The sequence below is a fragment of the Centropristis striata genome, chromosome 16, assembly GCF_030273125.1.
Source record: "Centropristis striata isolate RG_2023a ecotype Rhode Island chromosome 16, C.striata_1.0, whole genome shotgun sequence".
NCBI lineage: Eukaryota > Metazoa > Chordata > Actinopteri > Perciformes > Serranidae > Centropristis > Centropristis striata.
Genome location: NC_081532.1, coordinates 24,052,169 through 24,074,560, shown reverse-complemented (window position 1 = coordinate 24,074,560; position 22,392 = coordinate 24,052,169). Strand labels below are relative to the sequence as shown.

The following is a 22,392-nucleotide window of genomic DNA, read 5'->3' as shown; positions in this document are numbered from 1 at the left end:
TTTATGCTATATCCATGCCCCCTTTTATTAAATGACCACATTTCATATTTTAATGAACTCCTCCTACAGATTCAACCTGATTGACTTCAAAGTTTGTCAGGACCATCACAAGGCCTTTGGGATCAAAAGTTATTAAAATCTTTACCGACAGTCACACTATGTGGGCGTGGCATGGCAACAAAATATGGCGTCTCGCCATAAAACACGAGATCGTTATAACTTTTCCATTCTTTGTCTGATCTGATCCAAACTTGTCATGCTTCATCAGAGTCCAGCCCTTAACACTTGTAAATAACGATATTTCATGAAGCCCCGCCCCTTATGCTTTATCCACGCCCCCTTTCATCAAATGTCCACGTTGCATACTTTACAGAACTCCTCCAAGAGATTTAATCCCATTGCCTTCAAACTTGGTCTGTATCACCAAAGGCCTTGGGGAACACAATTTATCAACACCTTTACTGACCTTCACAGCATGTGGGCGTGGCATGGCGGCAAAATATGGAGTTTGCCATCTAACACCAGACTGTATAACTTGACCATACATTGTCCAATCTGTCCCAAATTTCACACAAGTGATTAGGGTCCAGTCCAGAACACACCCACGTGTCAATAGTGACACACAGTCATAGCGCCCCCTGCTGGCAACAGGAAATAACGGAGTAGTAGGAGACACGCAATTTGGCACGCATAGGGACTGAGCATACGCCCGACGTGGCCCCCCCGACGGCTCAACTCTGCTCGGTCCCTTTCAGTCCTGCTAGCAGGCCTAGTTAGGGACCGAGCACCAACGGTGCGAGGACCCTATTGTAATTGGTCCGTCTATTAATATTATTTTTCTTCAGAAAAAGTAATCGCCTTTTTGGGGGCTTTATCATCATTAAAAAACTCATTTTTGGAATATACATACATCTCTGCGAGACGTTTACTCAACATCCTGGTGTGGTGGTCATGTGACTGTGACAAGAAGTGACTTCTCTAAAATGTGGCTGTTGCTGGAAACAGAAATTTGAAAAAGTGGCTAATTTCAAAAAGCTTATTTTTTGTTTAAACCCATTTAACAATTCTTATCTGTTAATAGGGAATTGAACTTATTAAAGTCACAATTTTGATATATGTTATGGAGATGCAAACAAAAAGGCTAATTGTTTGGTTTTTTTTGTTTTTTATTTATACCATGTTTTTTATTTTTTTCTACCATGACCATTAATGTCAATATCTGAGTGCAGTATGTTACCTGTAAAGTTGTATTTCAGAGTGCCCACACCTGCTGAATGCTCTGATCCGTGTGACAGCCAGATATCGTTTCCCCACTGTGACCTCCAGAAATTAACCTCATTAGCTGTGGAATGAGTTTCTTGAAAAAAGTCAAAATCTGCTTTAAATCAATTAGCATAAAAAAACAAAGCTTTGCGTTTCCCACTATCCCTTAGACCCCTGCCATTTAACGAAACAAAAGATGAAGACAGTTTAAGACAAAAAATTAAAAACAACTGAATAAGCAATAGGCAATTAAGTCGCAAGTAACTTAACACAAACTAATATGGTATCATCGAGAACTGTACCATTAACAATCACAATTGTGTGAATTTTATAGCAAAAGTGAAATGGCCTCTGAGCCTTTTTAGCGTAGGTGAACATAAAGATGGACAAGAATAAGAGAAGTTAGCAATTGAGCTACAACTCAGCTAGGCAGGGATGTCTGGTCGTTAATTGTTTCTTTCTTGCTTCTTTAAGCACTTATGGTCAGAAAACAGGGACAATATGGAGAAGTCTGTAGGTGCTGCTTCCTCTTTGGGGGAAAAAAAAAAAAAAAAGCAACTCCATACTTGAGCTTGAGTGTTCAACAGGATAACCGATAGTCACTTTTTATATTGTAGAATAAGCCAACAGAAAGAGCCCAAATGCACTGATCTGATAATAGAAGTTTGTAAGTTCGACTGCAGTGCATTCAGTGTAAAACAAAATGAGGAAGTCTAAAGTTATTTATATATATATATACCTTATATGTTTTTCTTACTTAGCTTGTTTGAAATGTGTGTGTTTTTATTTTAGGCATTATGTTTAATAATGTAGAATATCTTTGAATTAGTTTTCAGTCACAATGAGTCAGAATGAAAGATTTGTGGTGTTTTTATTTTCTGTGGAGGATAAAAAGGAATAACTCATATCTGGAGTGTTTTTACCTTAAAACAAGACAAAACGTGATAAAGTTTTGAACATTGATACTGTGATGTTATTATGGAAATATTATGTATGTCGTCTAAATCCTGACGACAGATCAAACAAACTGAATTTCATATGAAGCCAATAAGCAGAAACATAGGAATCATAGGATTCATAGGAATCTTAAGGCAATTTAATAGGTTTACTTTAGGAAAATCTCTCAGGTTCATATTTCAACTTGCATTCTGAACCTGGAAAAAAAAACGATCTGTAAAAATAAAAACAGATTGACCATTTCAAAAATTCTTGAACTACTTAATATTGGAAAAGTTTCTACAATCAGCCAATGTTCCTGATGAAAACAGCTTTTTGGCAAAATGGAGAAAAAGTTGCTAAATTTGACATTTTTCGAGTCAAAGACCAGAAATGAAAGATTAAAATGGTGAAATCAATTTTAATCTCAGCTGAGCTGTTTATAAGATAGTTGTGAAAACTTTATTTTAACATAGCCACCTTGTGTTCGATGAGGTTGTGTTTCTGAGTCCTGACCCGTCTGACAGTTTTGTTGAGTTTTGGTCGGACGGTTTTTGCTGCAGAAAAACTGTTAGTGGAGAATTTCACAAACTTTCAAGGAGAACAAGGCCCTGCTGGAGCTGCGTGGACCTGGACCAGCTGGGACCAGCTCACTAAGATGAGTACACTACTTCAGTTCACCTATTCACCACTTAAACTGTTCACCTGCTCATCTGTTCACCACTTAAACTGTTTACCAGTTCACCTGTTCACCAGTTAAACTGTTTAACTGTTCACCAGTTTACCTGTTCACCAGTTAAACTGTTCACCTGTTCACCTGTATAAAGTGTTTTGGTTCTTCTGTCTTGTTGTCACAGACAGAATATATAGACTCAGATCTGTGACACTGGTGAAGTAAAACATTAAATATATTTTGTCTTTACACAGTTTTTAATTTGCCAGAAAGAATTTGCATATTACAATGTTTAATGATGCTACTTTTCAATGTCTTTTTAAAGTGTCCAGAGAGAACTCAGTTGGAGCCAGCAGACAGAATAATTCTTCACATTTCTTCTGCTGAACGTTCGGCCCTATGAGAGTCCACAGAGCTGCTCGCTGACCTCCCACAGCCGCCGGGCCACAGCGTCATCCTGGGCGGCGGCACAGACGTCCTGCACGGAGCAGCAGGAGAAGTAGCGTCCACTCAGAGGCTCGAGGCCCTCCTGCAGGCAGCAGTGCAGCGTGGTCTGAGCTCCGGCCTCAGGGTCCAGGAACAGAAGCTGAGCCACCGGCTCGATGAAAACCTTCTGCCACAGACCCACATGACGGGACAGCTCGGTCCGCACCACACCTGCACACACACACACACACACACACCTGGATTACTGCACAACACCTGCACACACACACATACATACACACACCTGCAGGACACACACACAGACACACAAACACACACCTGAATTAATGCACACAGACACACACACACACACCTGAATTAGTACACACACACACGCGCACACACACACACACACACCTGGATTAATACACACACACACACACACACACACACCTTGATTAATGCAAACACTCCTGGATTAATGTACACACACACACACACACACACACACACACCTGGATTAATGTACACACACCTGGATTAATACACACACACAGATACTTTCCTTATGTTTTTTTCATGCATTTTTCTTTTTTTACTGATATTTTTTTATTGGTACTACTGTACTCATACTGTAGTGTGTTCTGCAGGTTGCCGTGGTTACCTGGGTGGACGCTGTAGCAGGTGACACTGGAGCCCTGCAGCCTCTTGCCGAGCTCATGGGTGAAGAGCACGTTGCACAGTTTGCTGTTGCAGTACGCCTGGAAGAACTGCCAGCTGTACTGCCCTGTCCCCAGGTGTCTGTTCACAGCCAGAGCCTGAAGGCAACACACAGCCACATCAGGTGAGCACAGGTGACACCACGCTGCAGGAATGTGTGTGTGTATGCATAAGGCAACACACGGCCACAACAGGTTGATGAGCACAGGTGACACGACGCTGCAGGAATGTCTCTGTTAACAATACGACATCAGCTCAGGAATCCTGCAGCGCCAGAACCAGTTCTAATGCTCTGTGACGCAACCTGTCCGATGACTTTTAACACAGAGCAGAGGAATAATCAGCAGGAAAAGTTCTCGCTCCGCAGTAAACTGGATGACAAAGTGCAAAGTCTGTTTTTGGTCATTTTGCGACTTTTTCTGGTCATTTTGCTTCATTTTGTCATTTTTTGGTCATTTTGCATCGTTCTTTGGCCATTTTGTGTCTTTATTGAGCGATTTTGTTTCTTTTTGTGTCTGTTTTAGGTAATTTTGTGTCTTTTTTTAGTCATTTTGTCTTTTTGTGTCTGTTTTTGGTCATAATGTGTCTTTTTGTGTCTGTTTTGGGTAACTTTTGTGTCTGTTTTTTGGTAATTTTGTGTCATCTTTTGGCCATTTTATGTCTTTTTGTGTCTGTTTTTGGTCATTTTTGTGTCTTTTATAATCATTTTACGTCTTTTTTAGGCATTTTGCATCATTTTGTGTCTGTTTTTGGTCATAATGTCTCTCATCCCTCCCTTCATCAGACTCATTCTCACTTCTGCAGCCTAACTCTGCAACCGACACTCTCCTTGCCACCCTCTCCTCCTCTCTTGACTCACTCTGTCCTCTCACTCCTCGGAAAGTGCGCAAGTCCTCCCCTGCCCCATGGCTGTCGGACTCTGTGCGTGCCACCAGAGCTCCCCTACGGGCAGCAGAACGGAAATGGCAGAAAACTAAACACCCTGAGGACCTACGCAACTACCAATCTCTTCTTGCTGCCTTCTCATCTCTGATCTCAGCTGGAAAAAGCTCTTTCTATCAGGCCAAGATTCAATCTTCATTCTCCAACCCGAAGAAGCTCTACTCCATCTTTACAAATCTCCTGGTCCCTCCAACCCCCCCCCTCCTACCTCCTCCCTCCTACCGACCCACTTTGTCAACCACTTCCTGAAAAAGATTGAGGACATGCGCTCGTCATTTACCCATCCAGTCTCACAACCTGCCTCTCCTCCCTCCCCATCAGCGTCTCCCTCCCTCTCAGCATTCACTCCACTGTCTCCTCCTCAAGTGCTCAGCCTTGTAACCTCTGCCCGTCCTACCACTTGTCAGCTGGATCCTATTCCCTCCCACCTGTTTCAGTCTATTGCTCCTGATCTCCTCCCGTTCCTCTCCCATCTTATCAACACTTCCTTGACTACTGGCTGCTTTCCTAACTCTCTGAAGGAAGCAAGGGTGAATCCTCTCCTAAAGAAATCCACCCTCGACCCATCCTTAGTGGACAACTACAGACCCGTCTCTCTCCTGCCGTTCCTCTCCAAAACTCTGGAACGGGCTATCTTCAACCAACTATCCTGCTATCTGCTTGGGAACAACCTCCTGGACCCTCACCAGTCTGGTTTTAAGAAGGGCCACTCAACAGAGACTGCCCTTCTCGCTGTGACTGAACAGCTTCACAAGGCGAAGGCAGCCTCTCTCTCATCTGTGGTGGTTCTACTGGACCTTTCTGCAGCTTTTGACACTGTGGATCACCAGATCCTCATCTCCACCCTTCACCACCTGGGAGTATCTGGCTCTGCCCTCTCTCTGCTCAAATCCTACCTCAAGGACCGCACCTTCCGTGTAACTTGGAGGGGTTCTGTTTCAGAACCCTGTCTACTCACCACCGGGGTCCCTCAAGGCTCGGTCCTTGGTCCGCTCCTCTTCTCGATTTACACCAACTCCCTTGGCTCCCTCATCCACTCGCATGGCTTCTCCTATCATAGCTATGCCGACGACACCCAGCTAATCTTCTCATTTCCCCAGTCTGAAACACAGGCAGCAGCACGTATCTCTGCATGTCTGGCCGACATCTCCCAGTGGATGTCCTCGCACCACCTCAAACTCAACCTGGGCAAGACTGAGCTACTGTACCTCCCAGGGAAGGGCTCCCCCACCACTGACCTCCACATCACTGTCCAGGACACAGTGGTTGTCTCCAAAGAAACCGCCAAGAACCTTGGCGTGACTCTTGACAACCAACTGTCCCTCTCCACAAACATTTTGTGTCTGTTTACATCTTTTTTTAAGTCATTTTACGTCTTTTTGTGTCTGTTTTGGGTAACTTTTGTGTCCGTTTTTTGGTAATTTTGTGTCATCTTTTGGCCTTTTTATGTCTTTTTGTGTCTGTTTTTGGTCATTTTTGTGTCTTTTTTAGTCATTTTACGTCTCTTTAGTAATTTTACGTCTCTTTTTAGTCATTTTACGTCTTTTTTTAGTCATTTTGCGTCTTTTTGTGTCTGTTTTTGGTAATTTTGTGTCTTTCTTTGGCCATTTTGTGTCTTATTGTAACTTCATATAGTCATTTTGTGTCTTTTGTTAGTCATTTCAGGTAATTTTGTGTCTTTTTTGAGCTATTTTGTTTCTTTTTGTGTCTGTTTTAGGTAATTTTGTGTCTTTTGTTGGTCATTTCAGGTCATTTTATGTCTGTTTTTGGTAAGTTTGTGTCTTTTTTAATAATTCTACGTCTTTTTTGTCATTTTGCATCTTGTTGTATGTTTCTTTGGCCATTTTGTGTTTCTTTTTAGTCATTTTGTGTTTTTTGTTGGTCATTTTACGTAATTTTGTTACTTTTTTTTTGTAATTTTGTGTCTGTCTTTGACCATTTTGAGTCATTTTAGGTCTTTTTTTACATCTCTTGATGAAAGTCCACCTCCCCTCCCTCCCACCCTAACTGACTCTTTGTGCTTTATATACTGCGCAGATGGCAGACCAACACCTCTGCAGGGTAAAATTACTATTTTTGTCAAAGGAGTCTGGTGGCTTTGAACAGGCCTGAGACAGTGGAACTCTGAAACAGAGTTGAGACAGAAAGGACTGAGAAGTCCTGTGAAGTCTGTGGAGGTGGCGGTGACCCACCTCCAGGTCAATGTGTCCCCAGCGGTGAGCCATGGAGGACAGCGTGATCACTCGTCCTCCTCCCGACTCCTTCAGACGCTCCAGCAGCAGGTTCGTCAGCAGGAAGTGACCCAGGTGGTTGACCCCAAACTGGATGCCGAAACCGTCCTCAGTGCGTCCGTCAGCCACCAGACCTGCAGGACGGGTTCACATTTAAAGGTCGTGTCAGGTTTGACTTCTGCAAAAACAATCTGTGTCTTCTTTTCTGTTGACTGAGATATAACAACCGCTCGCTAGGTCACATTGTGTTTATTTATTTTACTTGCACAAGACGCATCAGTTTGAACAACAGCCGATATTAATGACTAATCCAGCTGCTCTGTAGCTGCTGCTGCAGCACTAACACATAAGTCTAAAGCTGAATAAAGAGATTTATCTGTGATATAATGTGAATAAACTGATCTAAAGGATGCTGAAATACCTACAAAATGATGCTGAATTGATGCTTTGTCAGGTCTGAAGAACAAGAACACTGCTGTTACAATGATGGTTTGATGGTGCAGCAGAAAATTTAAACATAAAAACAATCAGAAATGTACAGACTTAAACAAGTAATTTGAAATTAATTGTTTATATTAAAATAATGTAATTTATTACTTTCATTTTTAAACAAATTGATGTATATGTTTGACAAAGAATAAGTGCATAATAATAATAATAATAATAATAATAACAATATATTCTTTTATTGATCAAAGGATATCAAGATTACAAAATATTAGTAATTTAAAATTAAAAAATAAATCTAAATTGTTTTAATGTTAGACGTTTGAATAATTTCAAATTAATTGTATAGATTTAAAAAAATATATTTATAAATAAACACTGATGTCTATGTTTGATAAAGAATAAAAGCATAATAATATCAATAATAATAATAATATATTAGTAGGTGGGTTAAAGAATATCAAGATGACAAAATGTGACTAATTTAAAAGTAAAACTAAATCCAGACTGTGAATGTTAAAGTGTATCTGAGCTGTTCTCAGTGTAACTCTGACCTCAGTTAAATGACAAAGAAGACAAAAGATGTTTGAGTTTTCTGGATTCAAACAGCGGTTGCATTTCATATCAGACGTGCCTCAACCTGCTCACACCTGACAGATGACACACCTGAGCTGCTCTCTGTCCGCAGGTTAAAGTAGATGAGCCGGAACGTCTGCAGCTGTTTGTATTGCAGCTGATAATCTGAGGCGGGATCATAACCTCACAGACAACTTTAATGTTTCACATTAAATCCAACAAAAATAAACAAACAAATGTCACAAATCTTATCATGTAAAATCCAAAGAAACAGACCTCAGATCTTCACTGAAGTTCGGTTACTTTCAATTGCTGCTTATGTTTACTAAAATAATTATATAATACCAATATAACCCTAACCATATAACAAGGTGTGTAGGTGTGTGTGTGTGTCTCTATGTGTGTGTGTGTGTGTCTATGTGTGTGTGTGTGTGTGTGTGTGTGTACCAGCGTTGTTGATCAGCAGGTCTAGTCTGGTTTCAGTCTTCAGGAACATTTCAGCGAAGCAGCGGACAGACTTCAGACTGGCCAGGTCCAACGGCATGTAGATCACGTCAGTACTTCCTGTTTCCTGAAACAAACATTTAGCAGACGCTTTTATCCAAAGCGACGTACAAATGAGAGTAATACAACACAAACAAGGATGAAGTCAAGAAACATAGCAGAGTAAGTGCCGTGGGTTCAATTTGAGTCTATTAGGACATAACGTAGCGGTCAGTGAGATACTTATTGTTTCATCTGTGTAGATCAAGAGTGAAGGTGTTCAGTAAAGAGTTTGGTCTTCAGTCTCTTGTTGAAGATTGATAAGGACTCAGCAAACCGGATGGAGTTTGGAAGTTGGATCCACCACAGGGGCACTACAGAGGAGAAGAGTCTGGTTTGAGACGTAGAGGCCTTCAGCAGCAAAGGAGCCAGACGTCTTTCACTGGAAGAGCTAGTGGGGCGGGAGGGTTTGTGGACCTGAGCAAAGGAATTCAGATAAGCAGGAGCAGTGCCTGTTGCTGGCTTGTAAGCTAGAGACAAGGTTTTGAATTTGATGATGCTGCGACCGGGAGCCAGAGAGATGAGGAGCGGAGTGACATGAGCGCTCCTTGGCTGGTTGAAGACCAGACAGATCATCTGCAGAGGCTTGGTGGTGCAGCAGGAACACCTGCCAGTAGAGAGTTGCAGTAGTCTAAATGTGATGACACAAGGGCCTGAACCAGGAGTTGTGTGGATTGTTCGGTCAGGTAGGGTCTGATCTTCCTAATGTTGTACAGGGAGAATTGACAAGATCGAGCAATTGAGGACACATGAACCTTGAAGGTCAGTTTGTCATTAGTCATGACACCCAAGTTTTTGTGCAGAGCTTGTGGGACGAGTTGCATGGATCCAAGCTAAAGATTGATAGGCTGATATAAGGGGGGGCGGGGTGGGATGACGAGGAGCTCCGTCTTTGAGAGGTTGAGCTGAAGGTGATGTTCTGTCATCATGTGGAGATATCAGCAAGGACCCTGGTATGAGAAGCCATGATGGAGGATGATTGTGCTTAGTGAGGTGGTGTAGATTGAGAAGAGAAGGAGGCCTAGCACTGGGCCTTGAGGCACCCCAATAGAAAGGTTTTGTAGTTTGGACACTTCTCCCTTTCAAGATACTTTAAAAGATCTCGCAGCTAGGTAGGACTCAAACAGTCGGAGGGCAGAACCTGAAATCATCATCACCATCATCACCATCATCATGATTATCATCATCATCATCAGAAAGCCTACAGGTGAGAGAATCTGAAATATGAAACATTCTGTTTGTTTGTTTGTTTTCTGTCTATGAAATATTTCCTCTTGGTTCCTTCATAGTTCTTTAATATTAATCTGCTGAGTAGGAAACACAGAAATAAAGAAACCCGTCAGAGTGAAGGTGTAACTTCCACTTCCACTGAAGCTCTGAGAGCTGAAGACTTGTGTGACTCGTCCTTCAGCACATGTTGCAGGACACTGGAGTGACTTATTAATAATATTAATATTTAGTATTTCAGCAGCTGTTTCGGAAGCACTAGTGTTAATCACCAACCAGATTTATTCATTTATTTATCAGCACTTCTCCTTATTAATTAATTATTTAGTTAAATATTAAATTATTAATTCAATAAACAGGATAATAAATAGACACAGACACACACACTCTCACACACACACACACACACATACACACACACACATACTCTCACAGAGACACACACCCACCTACACACACTCTCTCTCTCTCTGCTGATGTTGACAGGAAAATAACAACAAGACTCTGACTGCATTAATCTGATAGGAACGTCTCAGCTTGCCCATGTTGTAATGGTAACACAAACCACAGTCCTACAACCTGTGATCTGTCAGCAGCTTCTCATCACATTAAAGTTGACCACAAGTGTAAATATAGAATCTATGTTCACACACACATGCGCACACACACACACACACACACCTACACGCACACAGACCCGGGGCCTCGTGTATCAAAGAGTGAGTAGCTTTCATACTGAAAGATGGCGTACTCCCAAAATTAGTAAAGTACGTACGCAAACTCACCTCCACATGTATCAAACTGTGCTTACGCAAGGTTCAGCGCACCTTTCCTTGATACATCCCAACCTGCGTGGAACTGAGCGCACATGCACGAGCCACCAACCACGCCCCGGCTCCTCCCGAAAATGAATACGCAAATGACATGCAAATGACTATAAATCGCCGGCATGCCCGCTGATTATCGACAAAACAATGACAAATCAACTTGCTGCCACTGCGCGCGAGGTGGACGTGGTGATCTCCGGGATGGAGGCAGGAAAAATTTGCTTTTTAGTTCCTCAGGTCTGGGATCAGCAACAAGGTGTCACTGTGGCTGTTAACGCAGCCGGATCAGAGACCTGCACCATGACAGAAGGGTCCCTCCACACACGCTCCTTCTAAACGCCACCGTTATTGACTGAAGTCAGAGCCGTTAGAGCTGCCAGTGCGTAATGCGTGCCATAATCATTTTTACGCATCAGTTTATAAGTCACACTTAACTTGTTGTCCCAATTAAACATCACATACGGGATCAAATATGCACCACACCTGACTTATTCTGGAAGGATTTTCCACACACGTTTTTTCTCCGGAGAGAAAGATCTGTGCGTCATGGATGGCTGTGCACCTGCAGCGTTAACATCTCCATGTTAAACCAAAGGGGAAACGGTCGGCGATCGGGACTTTGACACAGTAATTAAGGCAGGTTATCTGTGAAAAATGTGTGCGCTCCATAATCAGAATCACAAGTACTTTATTGGAAATTCGGTATATATAAAAATAGTGGAAATAGCAGAATATATACGTAGACTTAAGAAAATATACAATCTTAACATCAAAACATATAGACTTCAACATACTATCATTGCACAAGTAAGCAGCAGTATGTAGGTGAAGTCTAAAATATGAAAATAGATGAAAGAAAATCATCTATCCCCTCATATTTAGAACGGGTTATTGATGGTGGAAAACGCGAGCTATAAACTATAAAAAATAATGCCAGTTGTGTGTAGTTTGAGTTTAGACATGAAACACGTTTTAAATAGAGCATAAAAGACAGTAGTTTCTGCCAAACAAAAGTTTGCGGTGCCACCGCACATTCTCACGGCACCTCGAAAGGTCTCGTAGCGATCCGCACTTCTCACGGCAAGTTCACGTTCAAGTGTGTGTGTGTGTGTGTGTGTATGGGTGCGTGCGTGCGTGCGTGTGTTTGTGTGTCCTCACCTCTTGGACGTGTGTGATGGCGGTCTCGGCCTTGTCTCGGTTCCTGCAGGCCAGGATGACTCGTGCTCCACGGCGAGCCAGCTGCAGCACCGTGGCCTTCCCGATGCCCGTGTTCCCTCCTGACACAAACATCAACAACAACACATCAAACTGGTGATGAGTGCTGAAACATCAATACTGGCAACAAAGACTCACAAATATTCAGAGAGATGGAGAGAAGTTAAAGGTTCTCTTTTAATGCAGCAGAGGAAAAAACGTGAATTAATTAAATATTTTTAAAAAGTTTAATATTAAAATGTATCATTGAAAGTGATTTTATTACAGAAAGAAAAATAATAAAAATGCATAAAAATGTAAATCCTCTCTAGAATTTAGTTTATTTATTATTTTATGTTTATATTATTTAAAATAAAAATAAAAGTTGCATTCTGTAAAACAAACCGTCATTTAAAGGGTTAAAATGTTGAAATTGAATAAAGATTCCGTTGTTGTGAACAGGACTGATGTCGTTTAGTTTATAAAATGTCAGAAAATAAAACAAAAAAGGTTATTAAATGTCTTGTTCAAAAAATATGTAAAGAAAAGTTTTTTATCTGGGAATGGCATTGTGAAAATGTGTAAATTTTACGAGTAAAATAAATAAATGTTGTTTGATAGATTTATATGTGTGAAAATAATATTAACATTGAGTATTTCTGTAGCTGTTTAGATGTAAATCACTAACCAGATTTATTTGTTTATTCATTTATTTATCAGTACTTGTCCTTATTAATGTCAAATTACTTTTAAATGATTAATAAATCAGTTTCTCCAGAATATATCAACATTTTTCCATTCAGTAATAAGTCGTTTATCATCACAGATCTGCAGCATTGTCTTACCTGCTAATGTCGGTACAAGCTTTTATTTGTTTAATAAACCTGAAAGATTTGAATTCTCTGGAAGTAATAACCGCCCACTAAAACAAAGAATTAGATTTTGATCTTTCCAACTCTGCAGAAATACACTTTTGCTTTTAGTTGTGAAATTAGAATGAAAACAAACAGCGTTAAGATATTTTCTGCTGGTAAAATGGGGATGATTTCAAAGAGGTTTGGTGAATCTGTTATTAGGGACTAATAGCACTGGTCCCATCCAGCAATAGCTGCACACTCCTCAAGATACACATGTTCCACACACACACGCAAACACACACACACACACACACACACACACACACACAAACACATTTTGAGGTTAAAGGGCATAGGTTGCTGTATAAATAAATAAATACTTGAAAAGGAATGCATGTTGTAGGTGTGCTCCTTGTATATTATATAGTATCATAACATTTCTAGTATTAATTTGTTAGAAATCTCTGAAGAATCTCACTATAGTGTACATACACCGGCAGTAGCCCCCGTGGCCCTTTCAAAATTTCTTCAGAGGAAATTTTCTAGTTACATGTTATTACACGCTCAATTTTACACTTCTTTTTTTAATTACAAGTTTTTTTGGTCAGATTAACCTGCAGTGACGCAGAGAGGCCCTGCCCCCAACTCACCGGTGATGATGACGGTCTTCCCGGCCACGGCCGCGGTCCCTTTACATTTAGACCTTTTAAAGAGAGTCTGAGTGAGGACCAGATATCCTCCAAGCAGCACCGCAGCCAGCAGCAGCAGCTGGAACATGATGTCTCACCACGGACACACAGACACTGAGACACAGAGCAACTGAAAGAGAGACACTGAAACAGAGACACAGAGACACTGAGACTGAGACACAGAGAGAGACTGAGACACTGAGACTGAGACACAGAGAGAGACTGAGACACTGAGAGACTCGTCCTGCTGCAGGCTGCAGGGGCGTCCCCGCTCGGTCCGGTCCAACCAGTTCTGTTCACACCTGACGCAGGTTCAACTGAAACTCCCGCTGCAGGGTGAGACCACTTCCTGTTGAAACCTTCAAAATAAACCCACTGTTGACATATCTATCTTTGATTTAACCCTCTGAACCCCAAGGAGCCGTTTCAGGGAGTTATTTTAGCTCTTTCTAGATTCTCCTCTCTGTGTTTCACTGCAACATATAAATCTATATAATCTTTAAGTCCTGCAGCTCTGTGGAACCAACACAATCACAACAAGTCATACATGTCTTTGAGAAGAATAACACAGAACGACAGAAACCAGAAAAAAGTTGATACATTATTTGTTGAAACTTGAATGAAATGGAATGAATTTATAAACATGATGAATGTTGTAAAAAAAAAACACACAATAATAACCAAAAAAACCCATAAAATGACCATAAAGTTTTCATCCCTCACCAAGGTCACACACACACACACACACACACACACACAAATACACACACACACACACACACTAACAGAGAGACGCCACAGACACACTCACACATAGACACAAACACTCACATACAGACACATCACATACACAGACACATACACACACACACACACACAAACCTACACACACACTCTCTGTCTCTCTCTCTCTCTCTCTCTCTCTCTCTCTCTGCTGACGACACGTCTACAGGAAATAACAACAAGACTCTGACTGCATTCATCTGATAGGAACATTTCAGCCTGCCCATGTCGTCATGGTAACACAAACCACAGTCCTACAACCTGTGATCTGTCAGCAGCTTGTCATCACATTAAAGTTGATCACAAGTGTAAATATAGAATCTATGTTCCAGTAAAGCTCCAAATATTTTATTGTAGCTATTTATTGTGACTGTGCTTTTAGTTTTTACTCTGCTGTTTTTATTTTGCTTCTATTGTTTCAGCTTCTTGTGCCTGTTGCTCTGTGTGTTGAGGCTTAACTGTACAGTTGGTCAATCACTGGCTGTTTTAAATTTACAAATAAACTTTGACTTGATGTGTCCTCAGATACACAGTGAGGACAGCACGTGCTGATCAGAGCAGAGACAGACAGGAAGACAGACAGACGGCCAGAGAGGCGCTTGACCTGGACATGGATCACCTGTTGCTGCTGTTGCTGTTGAGCTCAGGTACCATTCTGATTTAAACACCATGTTCATTATCTACACATACACACACACAAACAGACACCACACATACACACAGACAGACAGACAGACAGACACACACGCACACACACGCACATCAGTATCAGGGGTATTTTATGCCAGCACACTATACTTAAACGCCTAAAACGCGTCGCCTGTGCCAGCATAAAGTCTGATTAATAGGCTAATTAATATGCTTACAGACACGCGTATTGCGAGTACACCAGATAACATGGGTGACGGGTGAAAAGTGCCACCAGCGAACGTAGCAGACGCCTGTGTGTGTGTGTAACGCGTGTACGCCTATAACAGTTCAGCTGTTACACAGAGTCTCAGCTTCATATGGTATTGTTTATAAGAAAGCACAACTTATATGAACTCCAAGCCCCCACAGAGCTGTCAGGATATTTCTATTATTTTCATGCCAGTTTTTATTTTCTTGTTAAGGAAATCTCTCTCTCTCTCTCTCTCTCTCTCTCTCTCTCTCTCTAGGTTTGAATGATATTGAATTGATATTTAATGATAGCAAGGGTGAAAGGGATAATTAAAATAATTTCAGCTACTTAAAAATAGTAATAGTAAAGTGCGACACTCACAGCCAGTTCCCAGCTTAGCGCGCAGACATACAGTTCATTGTAATTAGGTAGGTTTACCTGCCTGCAGAAGCCATAATCGCTGTCACCCCTGAATATTAAGTAGCCATGCGGACCTATCTAATGAATATTCAGTAGCCATGTGGACAGCAGTCCGTTCACAATATGCCAGCACACTATACTTAAACGCCTAAAACGCGTCGCCTGTGCCAGCATAAAGTCTGATTAATAGGCGTGCTTACAGACAAGCGTATTGCGAGTACACCAGATAACATGGGTGACGGGCGTCACGCAGACGCTGTACACGCGTTGTTGCGCATACGCCTACGTGACGGCTGCGTGACGGGTGAACTACGCCTCAAATACGTGACATGAAGACCCGCGTGACTACATAGGCGTACAGACACGCGTATTGTGAGTACACCAGATAACATGGGTGACGGGTGAAAAGTGCCACGAGCGAACGCAGTGGACGCCTGTGTGTGTGTGTAACGCGTGTACGCCTATAACAGTTCAGCTGTTACACAGAGTCTCAGCTTCATACGGGATTGTGAAAGCAGAACTTAAAGATGAACTCCAAGCCCCAACAGAGCTGTCAGGATATTTCTATCATTTTCAGGCCCGTTTTTATTTTCTTGATGATATTTAATGATAGCAAGGGTGAAAGGGATAATTAAAATAATTTCAGCTACTTAAAAATAGTAATAGGCTACTAAAGTGCGACGCTCACAGCCAGTTCCCAGTTCGCTCTTGGACATACAGTTCATTACGCATCAGCTGTAATGTACAAATTGAATATTAAGTAGCCATGCGGACCTGTCCAATGAATAAGGATGCTTTTTTGAGTAATTTTATGCGCTTGGACATACAGTTCATTAAGCATCAGCCGAGGCGTGTACTTAAATTGCATTTAGGTAGACTGAAACAGCCTAAACTGTGTAATAGGTCTCTCTTGGTAAAACATGGATTGCTTTAATTGTGAAGCGAAGCGGCTGTTAAACTCAAAATTCGGCATCATAGTTTGATAAAAAAATATTTTGTTACAAAAAATGTAAACAAGTATGTAAGAAAGGATATAAATGTATAATTGCATTTGTAACTCGGCCCTTGTGACCACCCTGGAACTCTTCGTTGACGGGTGGTCGTTATATTTGCGGCTCGCACCGCGTCGTGCTTTATTTCTCACAACGGCTGGCGGCTCAACCTTAAACAGTACAAGTAAACACTGGCGTGAGACAACAGTAAGATTAAAGGCCGGTGTTGTGTCCTTACTGGTTTCCACACTAACTGGTTGCTGTAGGATATGATCTGCGCATGTTCTGTTACGCATGAGCTGTCCGTGGTACTGAAACAACAATCGCCGTTAATGTGAGGATTCTGTCTGATGTTATGCTGTTCCTTAACACCTTATCTACTGTTTGGGTTCATTTGTAGTCGGCACTTTGTGCAATAAAATGATTTATTGTGCCGTGCGATAGAGCCGATACGCATGTTTTGTCTTTACTGTTGTATTGTGTACAGCCTTTATAGAGCTCTGTTGGGAGAGCTTGTGTACGGAAGCGCATTGCATTCACTGGATAAAAAAAAAATAGACACCTTTTCTCGTAATTACGAGATCCTGATCTCATAATTACGAGATCCTCGTAAGAAAAAGAAAAAGGAAACGTCTGTAAATCCTCTCTCAGTGGCAATGATGGCGCTATCGCAGTTAATCTGCTACTACTACCTTCTCGGTTTGAGATACTGGGAAATACTGATGGTATTAATATTAGTATGTCAACACTGCGTGACAAAAAAAAGTCCTGTATTAATAAATACTTATTATCAAGCATAAAAAAGAGGGAAAAAGTATCATCATGCACTAGTATAGGCTACTGTTCTCTGAACCATGCACGGTTCACATTTATTAACATAGTTATTATTATTGATTATTAATCATAATCATAACTAATGCCGGCGGGTGAGCCTGATGTTTGGTAAGGCCACATGTTATACAGAGCGCCGGGCAGAAGTTGACCGGGCGGAGCCCGGTCACCGGTGCTGCTGATCGCTTCTGAAGTAAGCTACTTTCATGTTGTTTATCTCATCACCATGGCAATGCAGTAGCTGCATCATAATAAATCCCTGGAATATGGGGGAAGCTTGCTCGCGATCGCAGCTCCTTTGATGAGAACGCGCACAGAGCACAAAGCTCAGAACCGGACAATGCTCGGCTGATGCTTAATGAACTGTATGTCCAAGTGCATAAAATTACTCAAAAAAGCATCCTTATTCATTGGACAGGTCCGCATGGCTACTTAATATTCAATTTGTACATTACAGCTGATGCGTAATGAACTGTATGTCCAAGAGCGAACTGGGAACTGGCTGTGAGCGTCGCACTTTAGTAGCCTATTACTATTTTTAAGTAGCTGAAATTATTTTAATTATCCCTTTCACCCTTGCTATCATTAAATATCATCAAGAAAATAAAAAAGCCTGAAAATGATAGAAATATCCTGACAGCTCTGTTGGGGCTTGGAGTTCATCTATAAGTTCTGCTTTCACAATCCCGTATGAAGCTGAGACTCTGTGTAACAGCTGAACTGTTATAGGCGTACACGCGTTACACACACACACAGGCGTCCACTACGTTCGCTCGTGGCACTTTTCACCCGTCACCCATGTTATCTGGTGTACTCGCAATACGCGTGTCTTTAAGCACGCCTATTAATCAGACTTTATGCTGGCACAGGCGACGCATTCTAGGCGTTTAAGTATAGTGTGCTGGCATAAAATACCCCTCATATGTGCAACAACGCCTGTACAGCGCCTGCGTGACGCCTGCGTGACGCCTGTCTGTCCATTAAAAGTGAATGGAATTTACACGCGCACGTTAGACGTTTGATGTCATCGCATAGGCGCTGTACACGCGTTTTAGTATAGTGTGCTGGCATAAAATGCCCCTCATAACACGCACAGACACCGCGCACACACATACACACACACACACACACACACAGACACAGACTCATTGTCACAAACACACACGTTGGAAATTAAGGATGCCTCTGTTATGAATAATTGATACCTTTGCACGTCAAATATGTAAATAAAAGGGCGTTATCATAAATGCTATCCCTCCCATAAGGATATCAGATATCTAAGGATGAACCTGAGCAACACTTGTGTGGATCTCATGTTTCAAAAGTGTGGTTAGATGGCTATCAGAATTATTAATAATTATCATAAATAATTGTTCCCGCCTGCGGCTCTTCTGTGTGGAGTTTGCATGTTCTCCCCGTGTCAGCGTGGGTTCTCACCGGGTACTCCGGCTTCCTCCCACAGTCCAAAAAACATGCACTTAGGTTTAATTGGTGACTCTAAATTGTCCATAGGTGTGAATGAGAGTGTGATTGTCTGTCTCTATGTGTCAGCCCTGCGATAGTCTGGCGTCCTGTCCAGGGTGTACCCCGCCTCTCGCCCAATGACAGCTGGGATAGGCTCCAGCCCCCCGCGACCCGATTGCGGATAAGCGGTTAATGGTAATGAATGAATGAACAAATAATTGTTTATTATAATAAATTATATGACTTGGTTTACTCCAAGTCATAATTTGTTGTGGCACCACTCTGTAAAACAGAGGAAAAAATAGCCAATTCACCTAAATCAGTCTCATAAGGTTACTAAACTATCAATTTGGAACACTGATTAAAAATGATGAATAGAATTATAAGCAAATTACCATATTTGGATTTAGAAATGGTTGAAGGATTTTTGCATTCTTTCATAGGAGAGGTTGATATATGGTTCACAGTGTACAACATTAAGTAGACAGCATTTGTAATCAACAAGGTGTTTATTGTAAATAAACAAGAAAAAGCAAATAAAAGCACACATCTATCGAGTATAGAGCTACAAGGTCTAATCTAATGTAGGCTTACAAAAGAGAGAAAAGTTTACGTGTGTGTGTGGGTGAAGCTCTTCACAAAAGAGTCATAAAACTCATGCTGTGATTAGAGAATTGGCCTTTTCCTGCCTTGAGGACAAATGGCCATGTGTTGCTTTGCACCTTCTAAGAAGTTGTGTTTTGTTATAAGCCAATTTAAAATATATTGTAATATTTAAATGTATGTAAATCCGTGTGTAAGCAAGTCAAGGAAGTTAGTAGTTAGTTTGCATGTATGTCTGTGTAAAGTAAGGTTAACATACAACTTCAAATGATTTAGCTATACCAATATCACAACAATTATAATTAAAAACACACATATAAACCAAATCATTGATTACGGGTAAAATCCTTTGTACTTATAGTCCTTGCTGATGCTCCTATCTACGCCCAGTTACATTACTCACAGTCCAGTTGAGAAGGTGGCCATGGAAGAAAGTTTGATTTCAGGCTGAGATTCAAGAATTGCTGTCTTGCAAATTAATTTCTGGGTCATCCTTGTTTGTTGAGGATGTCTTTCTGGCAGTTGTAATGAACTTTGTGTTTATTAATGCAAACAGAGTTAGAGTTGCAGGACTCTTTATGAAGAGGAAGATTTCTGCAGAGAGTCTCCGCTGAGATGCAGAGGATCTCAGCCGGGAGTGAGGGAGTGGGGGACCTCCCCCATGCTGCTGCTGCCGTCACAGTGGATAAAGAAGACGTCTGGGCAGCCCTCCTCAAAGAATGGGAGAAGGTCTTTCCATCATCAGTCTAGCCAGCCACACCAGCAGACACTGATGTCCGGCAGCTCACTGGACACCCAGCTGGACACAGCTGTCACCAAAGATTCTGATGACACTGTGACTATGGGAGGAAAATAAATGAGAGTATTAAATGCTTCAGGTACAAAGATTAAGATAAAATCAGTTCATAACGGCCTGTTGGGACTTAATGTTCAGCGTTGATATTTATTACAGTGTTGTACGTTAACTGTTTCTGCTCACTGGTCTTACAGAGGCTGATTTTATAGTTGATGTGTGCAGCCAGTGACAAGTAGACGAACACCGATAGGTGATGCATTGTTTAGTATGAGTGGGTTGATTGATTGGTGATCTATTAGTAATGCCTCCGGGCTCGGGTAGGTGGAGTCGTGCTCCGAGTCCTCATTCAATACAGAAGAGTGAGTAACGGAGCATCGCTTGGTTTCTTTTATTCATCTCTCAACCTTGTTTTAGGTGGCGTCATGCTCCGAGTCCTCATTCAATACAGAAGAGTGAGTAATGGAGCATCGCTTGGTTTCTTTTAGTCATCTCTCACTCTTGTTTAAGGGCACAACAGTTACTGTTGTGCCCTTAAACAAGGGCTTGACTTCTTCAGCCTGACAGCTTTCTCAGCCACTGGTTTCCACCAGAAGGTTCTTTGGTTGCCACTGTAACAAGCACCACTGACATACATGACACATGATACAATAATGTGATAACTGGGAATAATCAGGTAATTGGAATGATCTGATTTCACTGTTTACATGCACTTTAGTAATGCGATAACTAAAAATCCTGGTTTGCATGATTCAGTCAGATTAGTTGGATTTCTTTCTAAAACATAATGTAAAACATGTTTTTCCCAAACTTGGTGTCAACAACATCAGGGCGTCTCCTCGAAACAGGGCGGTCCTTATTTAGGAGTTGTCAGTTTAACATGCAGAATGCACGAGAAGCATTTCTACAGAAAGGATCTGCCACTGGCCTTGGCAGAATCTCTGTTCCTCCTCTCCGACCTCAAACTGGAGCTTGCAGGGACTGCTGGGAGAGAGTGCTGCTCAATGAATTCTCACATCACAAATGGAGGGAGCATTTCAGAATGTCAGCGCATTCTGTAAATGACCTTTAGCACGGTCCAGAGTCTATCTGGATCATAGAGTTTGTTTTTCATGTTTGATCATTATCTGGCTGTTTCCTGATGTTGTCTGGCTTTTATCCTGTGGAGACGAGTGCTTTTGTTCTGAAAAGTCCTAAAATACAGGTTTTTTGAAGCATTAGTGCTCTACTGTGAGAATCATTCAGCTGGGGATGCTATCCGGAGTAAGGTTGACACGTGCAGATGTAAAAGTAACCTGATTAATGGTTCACATGCTCAGAAGAAAACTGAATGGGCGAAAAGCCAGCTGTATTTATCTGATTTCTCATCATCTGATAACGACTTTGATCCTGTAAAGAATAATAATCAGATAATAATGGGTTTATTAGTGTGCATATAAATGTGCTCAGTGACCTACTGGACAGAACTTTGAGCAGCTCAGCTCAGCCGGAGGCTCGTCAGGATCTCCACAACCACCTGGTGGGCTTCAACCTCGCCACAGTCTTTTATCTCTCTCTGTTTTCTCCTCTCTCATCTCTCCAGACTCTGTCAGGCTGGTGAATGGGATCAGTCTGTGCTCAGGCAGACTGGAGGTGAAGTCTGACCAGTCTAACCAGAGCTGGTCCTCAGTGTGTGAAGCTGACTTTGACCAGCAGGATGCAGAGGTGGTCTGCAGGGAGCTTGGCTGCGGGGCTCCTTCAGTCCTCCAGGGGGCGCTCTATGGAGAAGTGGAGGCTCCAATGTGGACCAAAGAGTTCCAGTGTGGAGGACATGAGTCTGCTCTCCTGGACTGTAGAAGCTCAGGCTTGGATAGAAACACCTTCTCACCTGGCAGAGATTTTGGACTCATCTGCTCAGGTAGAAGAGGAGCTGCAGCTTTGATTTGGTTAATTCTGTTCTGATCAAACTCACTTTATTCTTTTACTGATGACTCTCTTGTTTCTGTTCAGAGCCTGTCAGGTTGGTGGGAGGAGGCAGTTGCTGTGCAGGAACACTGGAGCTGAAACATGAAGGAGAATGGAGACCAGTGGTTGCC

The 22,392-nt window shown here is 41.8% G+C and overlaps 1 protein-coding gene across 1 annotated transcript; it reads right to left on the bottom strand.

The window, feature by feature from the left end:
* Positions 1–2,804: 2,804 nt before the first annotated feature.
* On the bottom strand, positions 2,805–13,668 carry LOC131987678 (dehydrogenase/reductase SDR family member 13-like). Its single transcript, XM_059352524.1, has 6 exons — positions 13,513–13,668; positions 11,970–12,088; positions 8,662–8,785; positions 7,153–7,325; positions 3,963–4,116; positions 2,805–3,529 (listed from the first exon to the last, which is right to left on the bottom strand). The coding sequence occupies exons 1-6, from the start codon at positions 13,637–13,639 to the stop codon at positions 3,270–3,272; spliced, it is 957 nt and encodes a 318-aa protein (XP_059208507.1). The 5' UTR covers positions 13,640–13,668; the 3' UTR covers positions 2,805–3,269.
* Between the last annotated feature and the right edge of the window lie 8,724 nt (positions 13,669–22,392).

Coding starts and splice junctions, on each gene's coding strand:
- LOC131987678 (XM_059352524.1), bottom strand. CDS start 13,639: ATGTTCCAGCTGCTGCTGCTGGCTGCGGTGCTGCTTGGAGGATATCTG. Junction 12,089..13,512: donor GAAGACCGTCATCATCACCG/GTGAGTTGGGGG, acceptor TGTTTGTGTCAG/GAGGGAACACGGGCATCGGG. Junction 7,326..8,661: donor CCTGCTGATCAACAACGCTG/GTACACACACAC, acceptor CCCGTCCTGCAG/GTCTGGTGGCTGACGGACGC.